This window comes from Bos mutus, chromosome 16 (genome assembly GCF_027580195.1).
Source record: "Bos mutus isolate GX-2022 chromosome 16, NWIPB_WYAK_1.1, whole genome shotgun sequence".
NCBI lineage: Eukaryota > Metazoa > Chordata > Mammalia > Artiodactyla > Bovidae > Bos > Bos mutus.
Window position 1 is genome coordinate 39,051,194 of NC_091632.1, and position 20,377 is coordinate 39,071,570.

The 20,377-nt window shown below is 50.7% G+C and overlaps 1 protein-coding gene across 4 annotated transcripts in view; it reads right to left on the reverse strand.

The window, feature by feature from the left end:
• Positions 1-20,377, reverse strand: part of ACOT7 (acyl-CoA thioesterase 7) — a 108,131-nt gene that overhangs the window by 63,444 nt on the left and 24,310 nt on the right. Inside the window, exon 1 of one of the 4 annotated variants that reach the window (XM_005892667.2) lies at positions 3,676-3,759. The exons of the other annotated variants lie outside the window; for them this stretch is intronic. Coding sequence (XP_005892729.1) covers positions 3,676-3,695 — 20 coding nt within the window. The 5' untranslated portion in view covers positions 3,696-3,759. Of the gene's footprint in view, positions 1-3,675; positions 3,760-20,377 lie in introns of those variants that run through there. 4 annotated transcript variants of the gene reach the window in all.

A 20,377-nucleotide genomic window follows, 5' to 3' on the forward strand; every position in this document is an offset into this window, starting at 1 on the left:
GGGTGGGGCACGACGGATGCTCCAAGGAGAGGTGGTATCTCAGAAGAAGACCCCAGAGACGGGAGAGCTCGGCAGGTACAGAAAAAGACAGTGGTCCCCCAAAGCCGGCCAGTGACCCCTGGGGGGAGAGAATATGGGTGAAGGGCGAGCTGGAGAATGGAGCCAAGAGCTTGTCACACGGGCCTGGGACTGGGACAGAGCCTGGACCTGTCCTGGGGGCAGGGTGGCCTTGGGAGACCCTCAGTCGGGGCTGGTGTGCGAGGAGTCACCCAGGGGCTGCGGATGGAGGGGCTTCTCTGCCTACGTCTTGCCTCCCTGCCGAAGCCCACCATTTACCCTGATGCCCCAAGAGTCACTCTTCTTAAGCAGGAGTCCACGGCCCTGCCAGACCCTCCAGGGCCCCTGCTACAGGAGAAAAATTCAACTCCTGGGACTTCCCTGGCAGTCCAGCGGTTGAGACCCCACACTTCCACTGCAGGGGGCATGGGTTTGATCCCTGGTCAGGGAACTAAGATCCCCCATGGGGGGATGGGGCAACCAGAAAAAAAAAGAAAAGATTCAACTCCCTAGCGAGGCCTCTGAAGCCCTCAGGGATCTGGAACTTTCCTCGCCTATCTCCCACTGCCTCTCGGGGCTCTAGGCTGCACCTGCCCAGGCCAGTGCTGCTGGCTGGGCCCACCTGGATCTTCCCTCCACCTCACCTGCACCAGCCTGTCCCAGCAACACCTGCACCAGCCTGTCCCGGCAACATGCCACCTCTGCTCCATGAAGAAAGGCGACTCATGGACGAATGGGGAGCCTAAGTAGACACAAAATTCCGGAGGGCAACCCAGCTTTATCATCATCCACCCAAACTCCAGATATATGGGCTGCTCTAAGCCAGACGTCCCACCAAGAGGAATTCAACCTAGAGATGTTTCCACACATGACCAAACCAAGCGTGTTCAAGGTTACTCACTGAAAAGCTGTTTTATGTGCAAAAGCTGGCCGTGCCCTAAATCCACCAATAAGGGGCTCGTTAGATTAAGTTACACCCACACAACACAGAGTGCACAGCCTCGAGCAAGAGGGAGGAAGGGTCTCGGAGAAGCCCTGTTAGATGAGAAAAGGCTCAGAATGATGGGAGACGGGTGACCATATCTGCAGGCCAGTGGAGACCACCCTTGGTGGGAGGCCCGGGAAACCAGAAGCTTCCACTGCCCCTGAGAGGGGAACCAGCGATTGGAGGAAGGTCACAGTGACGCCTCTGTGCTTTCTGAATTTAAAACCATGTCAAAGGACTTCCCTGGTGGTCCAGCTGTTAAAACTCTGCTCCCAATGCAGGGAGCGTGGGTTCGATCCTAGGTCGGGGAACAAAGATCCCGCAAGCCCCACAAAACCATGTCAACCATGTCAAATATTAATAAATCCACAGTCTTTAAAATTTATTCAAAACACAGCTGAAACAAAGGTGCTCAGCAAAGCCTTCTCTGAACTCACCACAGCAAGGCTACCATCTCTGCTGGTTCCTGTGGGCGGGAGAAAGGCAGGGGAACAGAGTAGGAGAGGCCATTCCAGGAACAGACAGCAGGCAAGGGACAATGGGGAGGCCGGAGGAGCCACCCTGCTCCCCACACGTCTGCGTGTTCTGAGGGCAGGCCTGTCCCTCTGCTCCTCCGGGTCCCCGGAGGCTGGGCCAGGCCCCACCCAACCTGGAGCCTCTGGACGGGGTTGAACTGTGTCCCCTGACACAATTCAGATCAGCTGAAGCCCTGACCCTGGAACCTGTGACCGTGATCTGATTTGGAACCAAGGTGTTTGCAAATATGGTCAAGTTAAGATGAGGTTATTACCAGGGCCATGTTCCCATGACTGGTATCCTTAGAAGATGGAAATCTGGACACACCAGGGGAAAAGGCCACACGACACGGAGGTAGAGACTGAGGTGACGCTTTGACAAGACACACAGGCACTGCCTGCAGCCGGGATGCTGGACAAGCAAAGAAAGGCCCTTCCCCCTAGAGCCTTCAGAGGGAGCGTGGCCCTGCCGACCCCGGTATGGGGCTTGCAGCCTCCAGATGTGAAACATATGCATTTCTGGGTTTTAAGCCACCCAGGTGTGGTCATGTGTTACAGTGACGCCAAAAAACCCAGACAGCATGTGGCCTGAGGCCCCTGCCTGAGTGGCCTGAGCACCACTCCCAGAAGGCAGCAGGGAGCGGCTGGGCTGAGACCCCATGGCCTGCAGCCAAGCTCAGGTCCTGCTCCCCAGTCCAGCCAGCCCAGGCCAGGCCCCCCAGCAGCCTTGGTGGCAGCTCCACTGATGACTGCTCCCTGCTCACCCTACCCACAGCCCCCTAGCATGAGGCCAACATCTCCAACTCTGACAGGAAAATGTCAGTGCTAAAATGGAACACTTCCACGTGAGTTCCACAGGAACTGGGGGAGGCGAGGCAAGGGGGCTGTTTCCTTTACCCAACGGTGAAAGCAGAACTGTCTGAAGGAGAAGGTGGCAGTGCCAAGTCCAGCTAAGGACACGTGAACTCCTCTGTGGGGTTTCCACCAGCACTCAAACATGGGCAGAACCACTGGGCTTGCTGCCAGGGTCCAGGTGGGTTCCCACAGGGCAGCCAGCTCTAAGCACACCTCACGGATTGTGCCAGAAGCTCCCCAGACCCGTCCCTTCTGAATGAGGCTCAACCCAGAGAAGCAGAGGCGGGTCAGGACAGTGACTTTTGGACAGAGTGCCACCCCCGCCTTGGAGCTGCAGGTGGCAGTTGAGAAGGTGCCAGCGGCGGGGGAACCCATAAAGCAGGATCTGAACGAGAGTCCGAAGGCGGGCCAGGGAGGAGGCTGGCGGGGCGGGGACTGCCACTGCTGGTAAGAAAGGAGCTCCAGGCTCATCTGAGGGCATGCACCTGCCAGGAGAACCACATGGGTTGGGGGCACGTGGGCTGGTTCACACCTGGCAGCCTCTACCATGGGGCCCTGAAGGCCAGAGTCAGGCACATATGAACACCCCATCTTCCTATGTTGGGGGGACTCTGCTCAACGGAAGGCTGTTTGGCACTGCTTGTCCTATCCAATTTGCTGCCTAAGAAGGTTCCAGCAAAGCTCCTTCAACCCCCAAAGACCCCAGAGGAGGCAAGGGGGGAGAAACACCTGGGCCGCCAAAGAGGCCCTGGGACCCTGCCAGGCCCCAAAGCAGGACACGAGAATGAACCAGGGCAGGTGGCCCACCCAGCCCCACTGATCCCAAAAACCCAGAGCACCCTGAGCTGAGCAGACAGGAAGGTGAGCAGCACCTGGCCCAACTGCAGAAATCTGCTGGCAGGAGAAAGAGAAGAAGCTGGGCAAGAAGGCAAAGAGGAGCAAGCGTCCCAACTTGGGCCCTGGAGCCAGGTGGGTGAGCACCAGGTGGGTGAGTGCCAAGCCTCACTGCCAACTCCCCCAGGCACCCATGATATGACCCCACCAGGAGCCCATGTGGATACTCAGAGGCCAGAGTCCCCGTCCCGGCTTCAGTTAACCACTTAACCTCCAAGGTCAGCAAGACCTGGGCCAGGCCTGGGTGCCCCGGGCTGCCTGAAGCCAGCCAGTCTGTCGCACACAGAGGCCAAGTCCCCCTACCACCTGCCCCCATCTGCCACAGGGGTCCCCACATGGGGCAGGGGTCCCACAACCGGTGGTTAGTACCTGCTCAGCTGGGAAGCCATGTGGGCTGGGACATCCCAGGTCCAGAGAGAGGAGAGGAGGGCAGCTGCAGCCGACTCACCCGCCCTCTCCCACTGCAAGGACGGTCCCAACCCCTTGGCCTGGCAGGAAGCACCCTGGCTTCCTGGGCTGCCCAATCTAACCAGGAAGGGGCCATTTCATCAGTCTGAGAACCCTACCAAAACCCAGTTGTCATAGAAACCTCATCTTGTATATAACAACAGTGGAGAAGGAAACCTTCTAGCCCTCCTGCTGCTGTTGCCCTGAGATCTAGAAGGCACAGGTGCCCTCCTGAGTCAGCGCTGGGGACAAAGGCCAAGCCCCAGGCCTGGACCCAAAGCTTCCTGACACTCAGACAGAAGTGGTGGTGGGGTGGGGGGAGGTGTCAAGAGCCAGAGTAAGTGAGACAGAGGGAGAGGTCCCATCAGATGCAGAGGAGACGGCATCTGAAACCTGTCCCTCAAGCCCACCCTGAGTGGTAGGGGCTGTTGAACCCTGGCAGGGAGGCAGATGGCTGTTCAGCCCTCTCCTGGCCGACCTGCTGCCCCCACCACACAGACCTTCCTCCCCCCGCTCAGGTGCACTGGCTTCTACTGTCTCCCCCCACTAGGTCTGGGGGAAGAGGACCAGCTGGCAGAGAGGTCCTGGTGCTGAGGCGAAGCAGCAGCCAGGGGAGAGGAGGCTGGACATGTCCTGAGTGTCACCCAGACCCAAAGCCATCCCTGCAGAGCCATGGTCACCCAGGCACCATGATGGGCGGCATGAATGAATGAACCCACCCACTCAAGGGCATCCTTCCTAAAAACTGTCATCCTGGCTGGGCTCCCAGGCACCTGTCCAGCTAACTTGCACAGACTTTGTTGTTAAGAGGTCAAGTCAGGACACGGCCCTGATGGGGCTTGGTAAAGGCAGCCTGCCACTTGGGCCCACAGAGACCCCCTGTCAGAGGCCAAGTGCCCCTGGCTCCTTCCCGGGGGCCTTCCTAATATATGGATGGATTCTCACTAAAGGCACTAGTGGCCCCATCTTTATGCAAAAAAGAGAAAGAACATTCCAAACTGATTAAGAACATCCCAGCCTGACCAGCACCACAGCCCCCGGTTCCACAGGGAGGCAGGCACCCAGCCCGGGAGGAAGTGGCAAGGCTACCCTCAGCGGGGCCATCAGGATGCCCGGAGCCTGGACCTGGCAGGCAGGTGAGGGGCCTGCCCACCACACCCACAGCATCTGCCTGGAGCGGAGTCAGGGCTGAGTCTGGGACAAAACTTCTCCCATGAGCCTCCCCACCCATACAGCCTGACAGGTCCCGGCCAGGACCGCAGACCTCCCCTAGCCCTGTGGCTGCTACAACGGCACATCAAGATCTGCCCGCAACCCCTGAAACAGGTCCTGTCTGGCAAGGCCGGGCCAACCTGCTCACCGCCAGGTCCCACACTGGGCGTGTGTGGCAGACGCTGAGCTGACCTGGGGGATGCAGAGTGGACAGACGTCATCCCAACTCCACCTACCCAGGGCCCTGGTCCCCTCAGGTTAGCTGGGACCCCCTCCTCTGGCCCTCCCCACTTTCCCTCCCCTGGGCCACAGGCCGCTCAGGACACGAACCACCTCAGAGGTTCTGGGAGCCCCACACGCTCGGTCTGTTCTAGTCCCTCTCTCAACCTCAGGTTGGAAAGAAGGCCCCAAGGCCCCAGATGTCCACTCCAGCCCTGGCCTCTGGAGCCACATGCCGAGACCTGCCAGTCCCACCTGCCCTGGTGCTCGGGCCAGGGTCCCCCAGACACCCCCACGCCAGCTGCCCCACAGTTTCCCCATGGCTCCCAACTCACAGCCTGGCCTTCTCCCTGAGTCGGGCCTGGTCAGTGCGCCTCCGGAAGGCTGAGAGGGGTACAGCTCGCCGGAGCAAGAGCATGGCGTCCGCAGCCCCACGGTCCCTCCTGAAGCCACAACCAGATGGGGCTTAGAGAGGGCTCCCTGGCCTGCAGCGGTGCCCTTTGGACTCAGCCAGTCCTGCGTAGGAGCATCGCTGCCTCCCTAAGCAACCGTGGCATCCCTCTCCACGTGGCGGGCACCCCCCTCCCCAGATAAGGGGCGGTGCCCAGAAGCCCATCCCAACACTCCAAATACTGCAGGTTCCCTGAGCTTCTTTTGTTCAAATTTTTGTGTTTTAAGTTTTTTGGTTGTGTCATCAGGTTTGAAGAATCTTAGTTCCCCAACTAGGGGTTGAACCTAGACCCTCGGTAGTGAAAGTGCTGTGTCCTAACCACTGGGTGGCCAAGGGACTCCCTCCTTGACTTTTTTTTTTTCCTCCTTGACTAAGCGCAGGCGGCTGCGACCGGCGCACTAAGCGTGGCAGAGAGGAGCTACCCCACGTCCGAGGTCAGGGGCGGCTCCAGGAGGAGCTACCCCACGCGCCCATGCCCAAGGCCAGGGGCGGTGGCCAGGAGGACCAACCCCACGCCCAAGGAGCCGTGGCTGCGCAGGCACAGGAGGGCCTAGAGGAGCTATCCCACGTTGAAGGTCAGGAAGGGCGGCGGTGAGGAGATACCCCTCGTCCAAGGTAAGGAGCAGAGGCTGCGCTTTGCTGGAGCAGCCGTCAAGAGATACTCCACGCCCAAGGTAAGAGAAACCCAAGTAAGACGGTAGGTGTTGCAAGAGGGCATCAGAGGGCAGACACACTGAAACCATACTCATAGAAAACTAAATCTAATCACACTAGGACCACAGCCTTGTCTAACTCAATGAAACTAAGCCATGCTTGTGGGGCAACCCAAGATGGGCGGGTCATGGGGAGAGATCTAACAAAATGCGGTCCACTGGAGAAGGAAATGGCAAACCACTTCAGTATTCTTGCCTTGAGAGCCCCATGAACAGTATGAAAAGGCAAAATGATAGGATACTGAAAGAGGAACTCCCCAGGTCAGTAGGTACCCAATATGCTACTGGAGATCAGTGGAGAAATAACTCTAGAAAGAATGAAGGGATGGAGCCAAAGCAAAAAGAACACCCAGGTGTGGATGTGGGTATACCCTTCTACCTTTTCTCTTACCTTCACAATAAGGCTCAGAATTCACTGTGGGATTAAAAAACATATTAACCTGTGATTTAAAAACACCTGAATGTAACATGTTGCTACATCTGGGCTGTTAGTTATAATTGGGAACATACTAAAATCTCAAAAAGCTAAGAGGAAACATAGGTAAAAAAGAGAAACAACAGACTGAATACATATAGTCCCAGGAAAAACTAAAGCAATAACGGAAATAGCAGATAACATCCAATACAGGATGTTTAATCATGTCAAAGATTCTAAAGGATTGCGTATCTTTAAAACAAGAATGGGCTACAGTGGCTGACTTTATTTTTAGGGGCTCCAAAATCACTGCAGATGGTGACTGCAATCATGAAATTAAAAGACACTTACTCCTTGGAAGGAAAGTTATGACCAACCTAGATGGCATATTGAAAAGCAGAGACATTACTTTGCCAACAAAGGTCCATCTAGTCAAGGCTATGGTTTTTCCAGTGGTCATGTATGGATGTGAGAGTTGGACTGTGAAGAAGGCTGAGCACTGAAGAATTGATGCTTTTGAACAGTGGTGTTGGAGAAGACTCTTGAGAGTCCCTTGGACTGCAAGGAGATCCAACCAGTCCATTCTGAAGGAGATCAGTCCTGGGTGTTCTTTGGAAGGAATGATGCTAAAGCTGAAACTCCAGTACTTTGGGCACTTCATGCGAAGAGTTGACTCATTGGAAAAGACTCTGATGCTGGGAGGGATTGGGGGCAGGAGGAGAAGGGGATGACAGAGGATGAGATGGCAGGATGGCATCACTGACTCGATGGACGTGAGTCTGGGTGAACTCCGGGAGTTGGTGATGGACAGGGAGGCCTGGCGTGCTGCGATTCATGGGGTCGCTCAGTCGGACACGACTGAGTGACTGAATTGAACTGAACTTGACTTTTGAAACTCCTGTAAAATCGTAAGAAATTGGAGTAGAAAGAGATGTTGGAAGTTAGCTGGTTCAAGCCCCAGCTTCTACTCGGGAGGAAGGGAGGAAGGGCGGCAGGCCACCAATAGTCAGAACCAGAAAACACCAGGGGTACCGATCTGGGAAGGAAGGCCGGGTGTGGGGAGGCAGCCTGCAGGGCTCTGTGAAGGTCAACAACTGCCCTCCCCACCTCCCCTATACACCAACCAGGTGATGATAATGACCCCACACCAACAAGAGAAGCGGCACCATTTGCCCCACCAGGTTCTAAGTTCATTACAAGACTGGCTTAAAGATGCAACAGTCCTCAATGGAGCAAATGGAGAATCCTGATATCAACCTGTACCTGAAGAACTTTCTGAATGATACATCTACCAACGGCATGGTGAGGATTCACATGGCATGCGATGCCAAGCACAGGACCATAAGACATGGGAAAATGGACTGAAATCCACAACTGGGACAAGGCTATCTAGAGAAGTGCTTTTAGACAAACCACAGAAGTTAAGACTGAAATGAAGCATCACTGGAGGGAAGACATGTTTCACGTTTGGAGAATGAGCCACTAAATGATATGCAGCATCAACTGCTTAAAACCTGGAGAGAGATACAAGCTAAACCCAGTGGAACTTAGATTTTTTTTATTTTTAATTAGAGAAAAACAGAATTCAGGGAGGGGAGAAAACCTGTAAGAAATGATGCAAAATTAACTGTCTAAGACCCCTCCCACAGCTCAGTCCTGTCAGGGAGGCTGAACTAGGCCTCCACCGCCACTGGACTCCAGCCATGAGCAGACCTTTCCACAAACAGAACCATCTGATGCCACTTTAGCTATATGAGTAAACAATTTTGAAGCTGAACAACCATAAGTTGCTATTTCCTTTCTATTAAACTAACCAAGAACCATTTAAAATGACAAAACTAGATGTCTGGAAAGGTTCATAGCAACATTATTCATAATAACTGAAAGGTGGAAACCCAGGTATCCATCATCAGATAAATAACATATGGTCCGTCAACCCAATGGACCATTCAGTTCAGTTCAGTCACTCAGTCGTGTCCGACTGAGCGACCCCATGAATCGCAGCACGCCAGGCCTCCCTGTCCATCACCAACTCCCGGAGTTCACCCAAATTCATGTCCATCGAGTTGGTGATGCCATCCAGCCATCTCATCCTCTATTGTCCCCTTCTCCTCTTGCCCCCAATCCCTCCCAGCATCAGAGTCTTTTCCAATGAGTCAACTCTTCCCATGAGGTGGCCAAAGTACTGGAGTTTCAGCTTTAGCATCATTCCTTCCAAAGAACACCCAGGGCTGATCTCCTTCAGAATGGACTGGTTGGATCTCCTTGCAGTCCAAGGGACTCTCAAGAGTCTTCTCCAACACCACAGTTCAAAAGCATCAATTCTTCAGCGCTCAGCCTTCTTCACAGTCCAACTCTCAGATCCATACATGGACCATTATTTGACCATAAAAAGGAATGCAGTACTGATACACACTGATAAAAGGAATGTTCATGTGTTGAGGTCTGGGGAAGTCATTCTGGCTATAAATGAGTTACCTTGATTCGATGCTAACTAAAATAGCCTGCTTGTGGTCTAGCAGACAAACACTGTGCGTCTGCTTTAATTACTAAAGGAAAGGGTGCACTAACCAGAAGAGTGTTCATGTTCAAAATAAAGCCTGGGGACTTCCCTGGTGGTCCAGTGGCTAAGACTCTGAGCTCTCAATTCCAGGGGTCTGGGTTTGATCCCTGGTCGGGGAACTAGATGGCACATGCGACAACAAATAGCTCCAATGCTGCAGCTGAAGATGGAAGATCCCGCTGGCTGCAGCTGAGACCTGGAGAAGCCAGATAAATAAAGAAAAAATAAGGATTAAACACCTCCTCCCTGGGACGCCAATGCTCATTACTCCTTCAACAGTCAGATTCCCTTCCCAGATGCCAAGGCCACACTGATGTCCTGGGTACGTGGGGATCTGGTTTTCTGAAACCGGAGGGAACATCAAGTCAACTGATGTTCTCTGTACTGACAAGACAGAAAACTGTGCTGAAAATCCTGTTTCTCCAGAGCAGATCGTCAGAGCAAATCCTCTGGGCTACAGTCCTGAGTTTGGCTCACATCAAACTCTTTCCTATTCCTGTTATACACTGTTTATTAGTTATTTGCCTCAACAACACTAAAACGTGGATGAACTCTGAAAACATTATGCTGAGTGAAAGAAGCCAGTCATGCAAAAGACCATTTAGTATATGAGTCCACTGATATAGAACACCCAGAACAGGCAAATCCTAGAGACACACAGACGGTAGACTGGCAGTTAGTTGCCAGGGGCTGGGGAAGGGAGGTAGGGAGTGAAAACACCCACGAGGTTGTGTCTGGGGTGCAGTTTGTGGGGAAATAACCACTATGTCCTTCAGCTCTCAAGGCCATCTGGAAACTGAAGAAGGTGGAGAAGGCAGCATGCTTCCTTCCATCTGCCCCACACCTGCCCAGGGAGTAGGGGCTACACCCGAGTCACCAAGGAGAAAGGCAGGAAGTGACAGACAAGGTCCTGGAGCTCAGAGAATCAACTGGCCCAACTGATGGTAGGCACCCAGGAGAGAAGGTGAGCAGAGGGCTGAATAGCTTTTCCTAGAACTGGAGGCCAGTTTCCTCCCATGGCTTCCCTGGAGGCTCAGATAGTAGAATCTGCCCGCGATGTGAGAGACCCAGGTTCGATCCCTCAGTGGGGAAGATCCCCTGGAGAAGGGAGTGGCAACCCACTCCAGTATTCTTACCTGGAAAACCCCGTGAACAGAGGAACCTGGAGGGCTACAGTCCATGAGGTCTCACAGAGTCAGAAACGACGGAGCGACTAACGCTCACTTTCCTCCCACGGAAGCCCACCTCCAAGGGCAGAGAAAGCTGGGAGGGGCAGAGATATACTCTGGGGACATAAAGAACTCCTAACGGTGAGAAAACCAAAGCTGCAATATTTTTAAATGGGCAAAAGAACTGAGCAGACACTTGGCTAAACAAGATACGTAGGTGACAAACACAAATGTGAAATGACTCTTGACGGTGTTAGACGTTAGGAAACTGCAGACTAACACCGCCGTGGGATCCTCTCACACCTCAGCATGGCTAAAACTGAAAAGCCCGACTGTACCAAGTGCTGGTAAGGCTGTGGAGAAACCGGGACTCCCAGGCGCTGCTGGAAACGAACAGCAAACAAACACGAAATGCACAACCACCTGGGGAGACAGTCTGGCAGTTTCTTAAACAGTTAAACCTACACCTACCATCCCATCCAATGTTGTCCCCTGAGTATGTCCCCTCAGAGGCCTGCACACCACTGCTCGTGGCAGCATTTCCTGTAACAGCCCACAGCTGGACACAACTCAAATGTCCATCCACAGATGAACCAACGGACAGACCAAGGTCCATCCACCCGTGCAAGAGAATGCTACTTGGCAATAAAAGGAATGAATGCTGGTCCTTACAGCAACGTGGGGGAATCTCAAAATGATCACACCAAGTGAAAGAGGACAGGGCAGACAGAAAAAAGCTCTGACTGCATGGCCCCACTTCTACAACACTCTCGATTCAGTTCAGTTGCTCAGTCATGTCCAACTTCTTGCGACCGCATGGACTGCAGCACGCCAGGCTTCCCTGTCCATCACCAACTTCCAGAGCTTGCTCAAACTCATGCCCATCAAGTCAGTGATGCCATCGCACTATCCCATCCTCTGTCGTCCCCTTCTCCTCCCAACTTCAATCTTTCCCAGCATCAGCATCTTTTCAAATGAGTCAGTTCTTCCTATAAGGTGGAACTTCAGCTTCAGCATCAGTCTTCCAATGACTATTCAGGACTGATTTCCTTTAGGATAGACTGGTTTGATCTCCTTGCAGTCCAAGGGACTCTCAAAAGTCTTCTCCAACACCACAGTTCAAAAGCATCAATTCTTCAGCACTCAGCTTTCTTTATGGTCCAACTCTCACATCCATACATGACAACTGGAAAAACCACAGCTTTGACTAGACAGACCTTTGTTGGCAAAGTAATATCTCTGCTTTTTAATATGCTGTGTAGGCTTGTCATACTTTTTCTTCCAAGGAGCAAGTGTCTCTTAATTTCATGGCTGCAGTCACCATCTGCAGTGATTTTGGAGCCCCAAAAAACAAAGTCTGTCACTGTTTCCATTGTTTCCCCATCTATTTTCCATGAAGTAATGGGACCGGAGGCCATGATCTTCATTTTCGAATGTTGAGTTTTAAGCCAGCTTTTTCACTCTCCTCTTTCACTTTCCTCTTTAACATTCTAGAAGATGCAAACTAATCTACAGGGACAGTGAGTCAGTGGCTGCCTAGGAAGGAGGGCGGGATTATCAGGAGATGAGAAGAAACTCTTAAAATGATGGCTGTGCTCATGACCTTGATTATGGTGATGATTTTTCAAGTGTTTACATATGCCCAAATGGATCAAGCCACTCACTTTAAATGTGTACAGTTACATAAATTATATGTCAATAATGAAATAAATAAATACCCCACCCATCCACCCCGACAGCTGCTGTGTGAAGAATCACGTGGTGGTGGCAAACACCTGGGGGTTCTTCTCAGTCACTGAATCTACGAGAGTTTACTGACACTCAGTTCATTTCCAAGAGTGTCTCAGCCACCAGCTTCAGTACCACAAGCAGGAAGGAGGCAGCCAGGCTGCCCTGGAGCTCCAGGTACAGCCTCACTAAGAGCCCTACCAGGCCAGCATGCTACGCACCACCAGGCAGCAATCACAGCCCTCTCAGCCCATGGGATCCACAGTGAAGCCTTCAAGAGCAGCTCAGCAGGCTCTGAGGGCTTCCCCAGAGTCAGGCAGAATACAGCCAGTGGTCCATACGGTGACACCCAGTCTCACTGTGGAAGGGGCTCCCAGACATCCTTGAGAATAGAGGAGGATGCCCTCCAAACACACTGTCCTGGAGGTCTGGGGGGTGCGGAAGCTGGAGTAGACCGTGCAGGGGCTGAGGACAAAACAAGGGCAACCCTCTTAGCCTTTAGAACCCCAGCCCTGCCCAATATCCTGAGCATCGAACAGCCCATCCTGCCGGACATCACCTGGAGACCATGTAAACAGATGGCCCCCCCCCCCAGAAAGCCAGTGTGGAAATTCCAAGGGCAAGCTGGCCCAGGAGACGCAGTCAGGGTTCAAGCCATGGCTCTGCCACACCAGCCACGTGCCCCTAAGTCAGCCACTGCCCCTCTGGGCTCTGATTCCTCACCTGTAACCTGGAGGGTCCAGGGAGAGCTGAGAGTTCCCTGAAGCTGTGACACCCTACAAGGACTTCCAGGACCTAGGAGAAGCCAGGTACACTGGCTTCTGGCTCCTGGGCTGGCCAGAGAACACAACCAACAGAGGCACTGATAGCAGAACAGTGACGATCCACCAACTGGCAGAAAATATTTATAAATCACGTGTCTGATAAAGGACTTGTATCCAATAACCAACAACCCAGCATGAAAATGAGCAGAAGATCTGAAGGGACGCCTCATAAATGAAGACACACAGATAGCAAATAAGCACATGAGAAAGATGCCGGTGTCACAGGTCACCAGGGAATCGCAAACTCAAATGACAAGCTACCACTCACACTACCAGCCAAGACCCCGATGTGACAACACCAGACACTGGCGAGGATGCAGAGTGGCAGGAACTCCCACTAAACCCTGAGGGGACACAACGTGGTGTGGGAACGGCAGAAGAATGCAGAGACCTCTTACAAAATTAGCAATTAAATTCACTCTCTTCCACATTAACTATCTAAAAACAAAAGTAAAAAGAAGGCTGAGCACCAAAGAACTGATACTTTCAAACTGTGGTGCTGGAGAACACTCTTGAGAGTCCCTTGCACAGCAAGATCAAACCAGTCAATCCTAAAGGAAATCAACCCTAAATATTCATTGGAAGAACTGATGCTGAAGCTGAAGCTCCAATATTTTGGCCACCTGATGCAAAGAGCTGACTTATTAGACAAGACCCTGACCCTTTGAAAGACTGAAGGTAGGAGGAAAAGGGAGTGACAGAGAATGAAATGGTTGGATGGCATTATCGACTCAATGAACATGAATATGAGCAAACTTCAGGAGATGGTGAAGGACAAGGAAGCCTAGTGTGCTGCAGTCCATGAGGTTGCAAAAAGTCGATTATGACTGAGCAACTGAATAACAACAAAAAACTTAGTAGGTACATGGGAACAATTACAAGCAAAATCAAGTCCACAAAATTATCACTGCTATGGCTGAGATAAGACTATTCCCACTAGGAATTCCTTGGCTGTCCAGCAATTAGGACTCTGGTGGCTCAGATTGTAAAAATTCTGCCTGCAGTGCAAGAGACCCAGGGTCTCCTGGGTCAGGAAGATCCCCTGGAGAAGGGAATGGCAACCCACTCCAGTATTCTTGCCTGGAGAATTCCATGGACAGAGGAGCCTGGTGGGCTACAGTCCATGGCGGGCTAAACACAAAGAGTTGGACACAACTGACTGATTAACACACTCACTTTTTCACTCTCACTGCCAAGGGCAAAGGTTCAATCCCTGGTCAGGGAACTAAGATCCCACAAATCGAGAGGGAAGACTGTTCCTACTACTTCTCAGATGACATAGGCCACTTAGAACAGCTCCTCGCTGGCTAAGAGCCCCGCTGTTATGACAAGATGGGACCAGCCTGTCATTATAGGAAGCACAGAATGACAATCAAATAGGATCTGGTCTCCTTAGACACCACAGGGCACCAAAAGCCATTTAGTTGTTAAGAGTTCCTGTCCCCCTGCTTCAGGGGTCAGTGTCCACAGAGTGATGCCCAAGCAGCAACACTGTCATGGTGGTAAGTATGGCTACTGAGCTGGACCGTGAACACCCACATGCTCAAGGTCACCAGGGCCAGAGGCACCAAGAAGCAAGTGCAGGAGTTCTGAAGCTGGACCCCTGCCACCCTCCTCCAAACAAAATTATTTTCCCAGCCAAACAAAAAATAAAAAATAAAAAAGGCAAAAAAAAGTCTGAGTGCCAAACACAAGCCTGAAGTTCTGGTCACCAATTATGACATGGGGATAGGGTTGGGGTGGGGGTGTTATGCCCACCACCAAGCAGTTCTCTGACCCCAGCTGGGTGTCTTACAAGTCAACTTGATTCTGACTCTCTGCCTGGACACAGGTCAGAAACCAGTACGCAGGTCAAGAAGCAACAGTTGGAATGGGACATAGAACAATGGAGTGGTTCGAAACTGAGAAAGGAGTACATCAAGGCTGTATATTGTCACTTGCTTATTTAACTTCTATGCAGAGTACAACATGTGAAATGCCAGGCTAGATGAATCACAAGCTGGAATAAAGATTGAAGGAAGAAATAACAACCTCAGATATGCAGACGACACCACTCTAGTGGCAGAAAACGAAGAGGAACTAAGAAGCCTCTTGATGAGGATGAAAGAGGAGAGTGAAAACGCTGATAAAACTCAACATTCAAAAAATGAAGATCATGGCATCCAATCCCATCACTTCATTGCAAATAGACAGGGAAACAATGGAAACAGTGGCAGATTTTCTTTTCCTGGGCTCCAAAATCACTGTGGACAGGGACTGCAGCCATGAAATTCAAAGATGCTTGGTCATTGGAAGAAAAGCTATGACAAACCTACCCAGCATATTAAAAAGCAGAGATAACACTTTGCTGACAGAAGTCCATCTAGTCAAAGTTGTGGCTTTTCCAGTAGTCATGTATGGATGTGAAAGTTGAACAATAAAGAAAGCTGACCACCAAAGAATTGATGCTTTTGAACTGTGGTGTTAGAGAAGACTCTTGAGAGTTCCCTGGACTGAAAGGAGATCAAATCAGTCAATCCTAAAGTAAATCAATCCTGGATAGTCATTGGAAGGACTGATGCTGAAGCTGAAGCTCCAAAATTCTGGCCACCAGTTAAGAACTGACTCATTTGAAAAGACCCTGATGCTGGGAAAGATTGAGGGTAGGAGGAAAAGGGAGCAACAGAGGATAAGATGGTTGGATGGCATCCCTGACTCAATGGACATGAGTTTGAGCAAACCCCAGGAGACAGTGAAGCATGGGGAAGCCTGGAGTGCTGTAGTCCATGGGGTTGCAAACAGTCGGACACAACTGAGCGACTGAAAAACAACAACCTGGAGACAGCATCAGACCCCACCCCCAACCTTCCCACACCAATCCCAAGTCCAGGCTGTCATGTGTGTTACTGACCGACCAGTTACAGACACAGTTTACACCAAACTCCTCCTTGGGTTTGATTAATTTGCTGCAGAGGCTCACAGAACTCAGGAGACCCATTCACTCATGAGCTCACCATCTTACTACAAAGGACATTAAAGGATATATGAGTCATCAGCCAGATGAAGAGACAGGTAGGGCAGAAGCATGTGGGAGGCAGACCATCCCTCTGCTCTCCAGGTGTGATGAAATTCAGGACAAACCTGAAATCTCTACAGGTCCTCCAGCCCAGCTCCCTGAACCCCATCCTTTTGGGCTTTTATGGGGACTTCACAACAAAAGCCTGATTGATCCCATCATTGGTCACTGATTCAATCACCAATTCACCCAGCAGCCCCTCTCCCCTCCCTGGAGGTCAGGGGGCTGGGATTGAAGTTCCAAGCCTACGATCACAGGGCTGGCTTCCACCCTTAGGTACTTTCTGAAAGTCACCTTATTAACATAAGCTCCGGTGTGGTTGAAAGGGGTTTGTTACCAATATTAAGACACCTTTATCACTCCCATCATTTAGGAAATGCCAAGGGTTTTAGACTCTGCCAGAAACAGGGATGTAGACAAAACCGTGAACTTCCTGATGTTCAAGCTGTTTTAGAAAAGGCAGAGGAAGCAGAGATCAAATTGCCAACATCCGCTGGATCATGGAAAAAGCAAGAGAGTTACAGAAAAACATCTATTTCTGCTTTATTGACTATGTCAAAGCCTTTGACTGTGTGGATCACAATAAACTGTGGAAAATTCTGAAAGAGATGGGAATACCAGACCACCTGATCTGCCTCTTGAGAAATTTGTATGCAGGTCAGGAAGCAACAGTTAGAACCGGACATGGAACAACAGACTGGTTCCAAATAGGAAAAGGAGTTCGTCAAGGCTGTATATTGTCACCCTGTTTATTTAACTTGTATGCAGAGTACATCATGAGAAATGCTGGACTGGAAGAAACACAAACTGGAATCAAGATTGCCGGGAGAAATATCAATAACCTCAGATATGCAGATGACACCACCCTTATGGCACAAAGTGAAGAGGAACTCAAAGGCCTCTTGATGAAAGTCAAAGTGGAGAGTGAAAAAGTTGGCTTAAAGCTCAACATTCAGAAAACGAAGATCATGGCATCCGGTCCCACCACTTCATGGGAAATAGATGGGGAAACAGTGGAAACAGTGTCAGACTTTATTTTTCTGGGCTCCAAAATCACTACAGATGGTGACTGCAGCCATGAAATTAACAGACGCTTACTCCTTGGAAGGAAAGTTATGACCAACCTAGATAGCATATTCAAAAGCAGAGACATTACTTTGCCAAAAAAGGTCCATCTAGTCAAGGCTATGGTTTTTTCTGTGGTCATGTATGGATGTGAGAGTTGGACTGTGAAGAAGGCTGAGCGCCAAAGAATTGATGCTTTTGAACTGTGGTGTTGGAGAAGACTCTTGAGAGTCCCTTGGACTGCAAGGAGATCCAACCAGTCCATTCTGAAGATCAGCCCTGGGATTTCTTTGGAAGGAATGATGCTAAAGCTGAAACTCCAGTACTTTGGCCACCTCATGGGAAGAGTTGACTCATTGGAAAAGACTCTGATGCTGGGAGGGATTGGGGGCAGGAGGAGAAGGGGACGACAGAGGATGAGATGGCTGGATGGCATCACTGACTCGATGGACGTTGAGTCTGAGTGAACTCCGGGAGTTGGTGATGGACAGGGAGGCCTGGCGTGCTGCGATTCATGGGGTCGCAAAGAGTCGGACACGACTGAGCGATTGATCTGATCTGATCTGATTATAAATCACAGTATCACAAAGCCACACCTGAATGAACACAGCATCAGAACAGCAAAGAAAGACAAGCCAAAAAAGTGTGGTGTTTACTACAAAGGATGTTCCCCACCCCAGCTCGTCCTGATCAGTTACAAGGCTAAGGTTTCCACCTGATACATCCCCAGAAGGTAATGGAGTATGTAGTTGGCTCCAGAAGAGGCTGAAACCTGAAGCCTGGACTTTGAATAGGTGGAGAGGCATGGCCCATCTCCCATCCCATACCCACCCCCCACAACCCATCCCCACGGTCCAGTGGCCCAAATGTACCAGGACAGGGCAGAGCTGGTGGGGGGACCAGATCCTTACCCTCAGGTGTTCCCCAGCCCCCATTCCTGGATGCCAGACAGGCATACACACCAGGAGCCCTTCGGGTATCCACAAAATTCTATAGGAGGGAAACTTAGGCTCCCCAGACCCCAGGGCAGTCTTACAAGCACTTGGTCAGCGAGCACAACAGCCTGGCCTTTGGGGCACCGGAAGTGCACTTTTCTCTAGGCACCTGAGGTGCAGAGAAGCTCTCGGCCTTATGCTGAGTATGGGAGATAAATCACACCTGAGCCTTTTAATCCTAAAGGAACTCAGTCCTGAATACTCATTGGAAGGACTGATGCTGAAGCTAAAGTCCAATACTCTGGATACCTGATGCAAAGAAGTGACTCATTGGAAAAGACCCTGATGCTAGGAAAGATTGAAGGCAGAGGAGAAGGGTGCGACAGAGGATGAGATGGTTGGATGGCATCACCAACTCAGTGGACGTGAACTTGGGCAACCTCCAGATGGTGATGGACAGGGAAGCCAGCTGTGCTGCAGTCCATGAGGTTGCAAAGAGCCGGACATGACTTGGCAACTGAACAATAACAAATTAATTCCACCCACTTATAAATCAAAAGTAAGCAACAGCCATTTCTAGGGCAGCTGGCAGGTTAGGGCTGTCTCCATCAACCAGTTCCACGCTTTAGCAGCATCTAGCCTGATCAAGGCAGGTCAGGGCAGGTGATGAGGCATCCGGTGCCCACTGTGCTGACCTTGAATGGAAAATTCAAGGTCACTCAAGGTCATTCTTGCCCTCAGTTTCCCCATCGGTAAAGCAAGGATGATTCCTACGTCCGCTGGGGCTGAGAGCTAAGCAAGTAAGCACGTGGGACGCAGGGAGCAGATGGGAACAAAGTGTCAGCTCAGGAAGTGGATGCTGCCTCCAGGGCATAGGGCTGCAACCACATAGCTGGTGGCATGCTCTGCTCCCAGCACAGCCAGGAGGAGGGACAGTTAGTCTCTGAAGGAAGTTTGCTCTCCTGGACACGTCCACTCCCAGTCTGACAGCTGCCTCCCATCTTCCGACTTCTCTGACACTCCACCACCTGCAGCTTCCCAACTCTCAAAGTTTCTTTTTTGGTTTGCTTGTTTTGTTTTTTCCATCTTTTTTTCTATTTTTTATTTTCTTTTTAATTGGAGGAAAACTGCTTTACAATATTGTGTTAGTTTCTGCCATCCATCAACATGAATCAGCCACAGGTTATACATGTGCCCCCTCCCTCTTAAACCTCCCTCGCACCTCCGACCCCACTGTACCCCTCTCAGGTTGTCACAGAACACCAGGTTTGAACTCCCTGCATCACACAGCAAACTCCCACTGGCTAGCTATTTTAAATATGGTAATGTACATGTTTCAATGTCACTCTTTCAATTCGTCCCACCCTCTCCTTCCCACGCTGGGTCCACAAGTGTGTTCTCTGTGTCTGCATCTCCACTGCTGCCCTGCAAACAGGTTCATCAGTACCATTTTTCTAGGTTCCATATATGTGTGTTAAGACATGATACATGTTTTCCTCTTTCTGACTTATTTCACCCTGTATAAAATGCTCTAGGTCCATCCACCTCATTAGAATTGACTTAAATGTATTCCTTTTTATGGCTGAGTAATATTCCACTGTATATATGTACCACAGCTTCTTTATCCATTCATCTGTCAATGACATTTAGGTTGCTTCCATGCCCCAGCTATTATAAATAGTACTGCAGTGAACTTTGGGGTTCATGTGTCTTTTTCAATTATGGTATTCTCAGAGTTTATGCCCAGTAGTCAGATTGCTGGGTCATACAATAGTTCTATGCCTAGTTTTTTAAGCACTCTCCATACAGTATTCCACAGTGACTGTATCAATTTACATTCCCACCAACAGTTCAAGAGGGTTCCCTTTTCTCCACATTCTCACCAGCATTTATTGTTTGTAGATTTTTTGATGATGGCCATAATGACAGGTGTGAGGTGATATCTCTCTGTAATTTTGATCTGTATTTCGCTAATAATGAGTGATGCTAAGCATCTTTTCATATGTTTATTAGCCATTTGCATGTCTTCTTTGGAGAAATGTTTGTTTAGATCTTCAGCCCAATTTTTGATTGGGCTGTTGGTTTTTTTGGTATTGAGCTGTATGAACTGCTTGTATATTTGGGAGATTAACCCTTTGTCAGTGGTTTCATCTGCTATTATTTCCTCCCATTCTGAGGGTTGTCTTTTCACCTTCCAACTCTCAACGTTTGAAACATGGCTTAGACGGCCAGTCATGCCAGCTGGCCCCTGGCCTGCCACAAACCTGAACCTCTG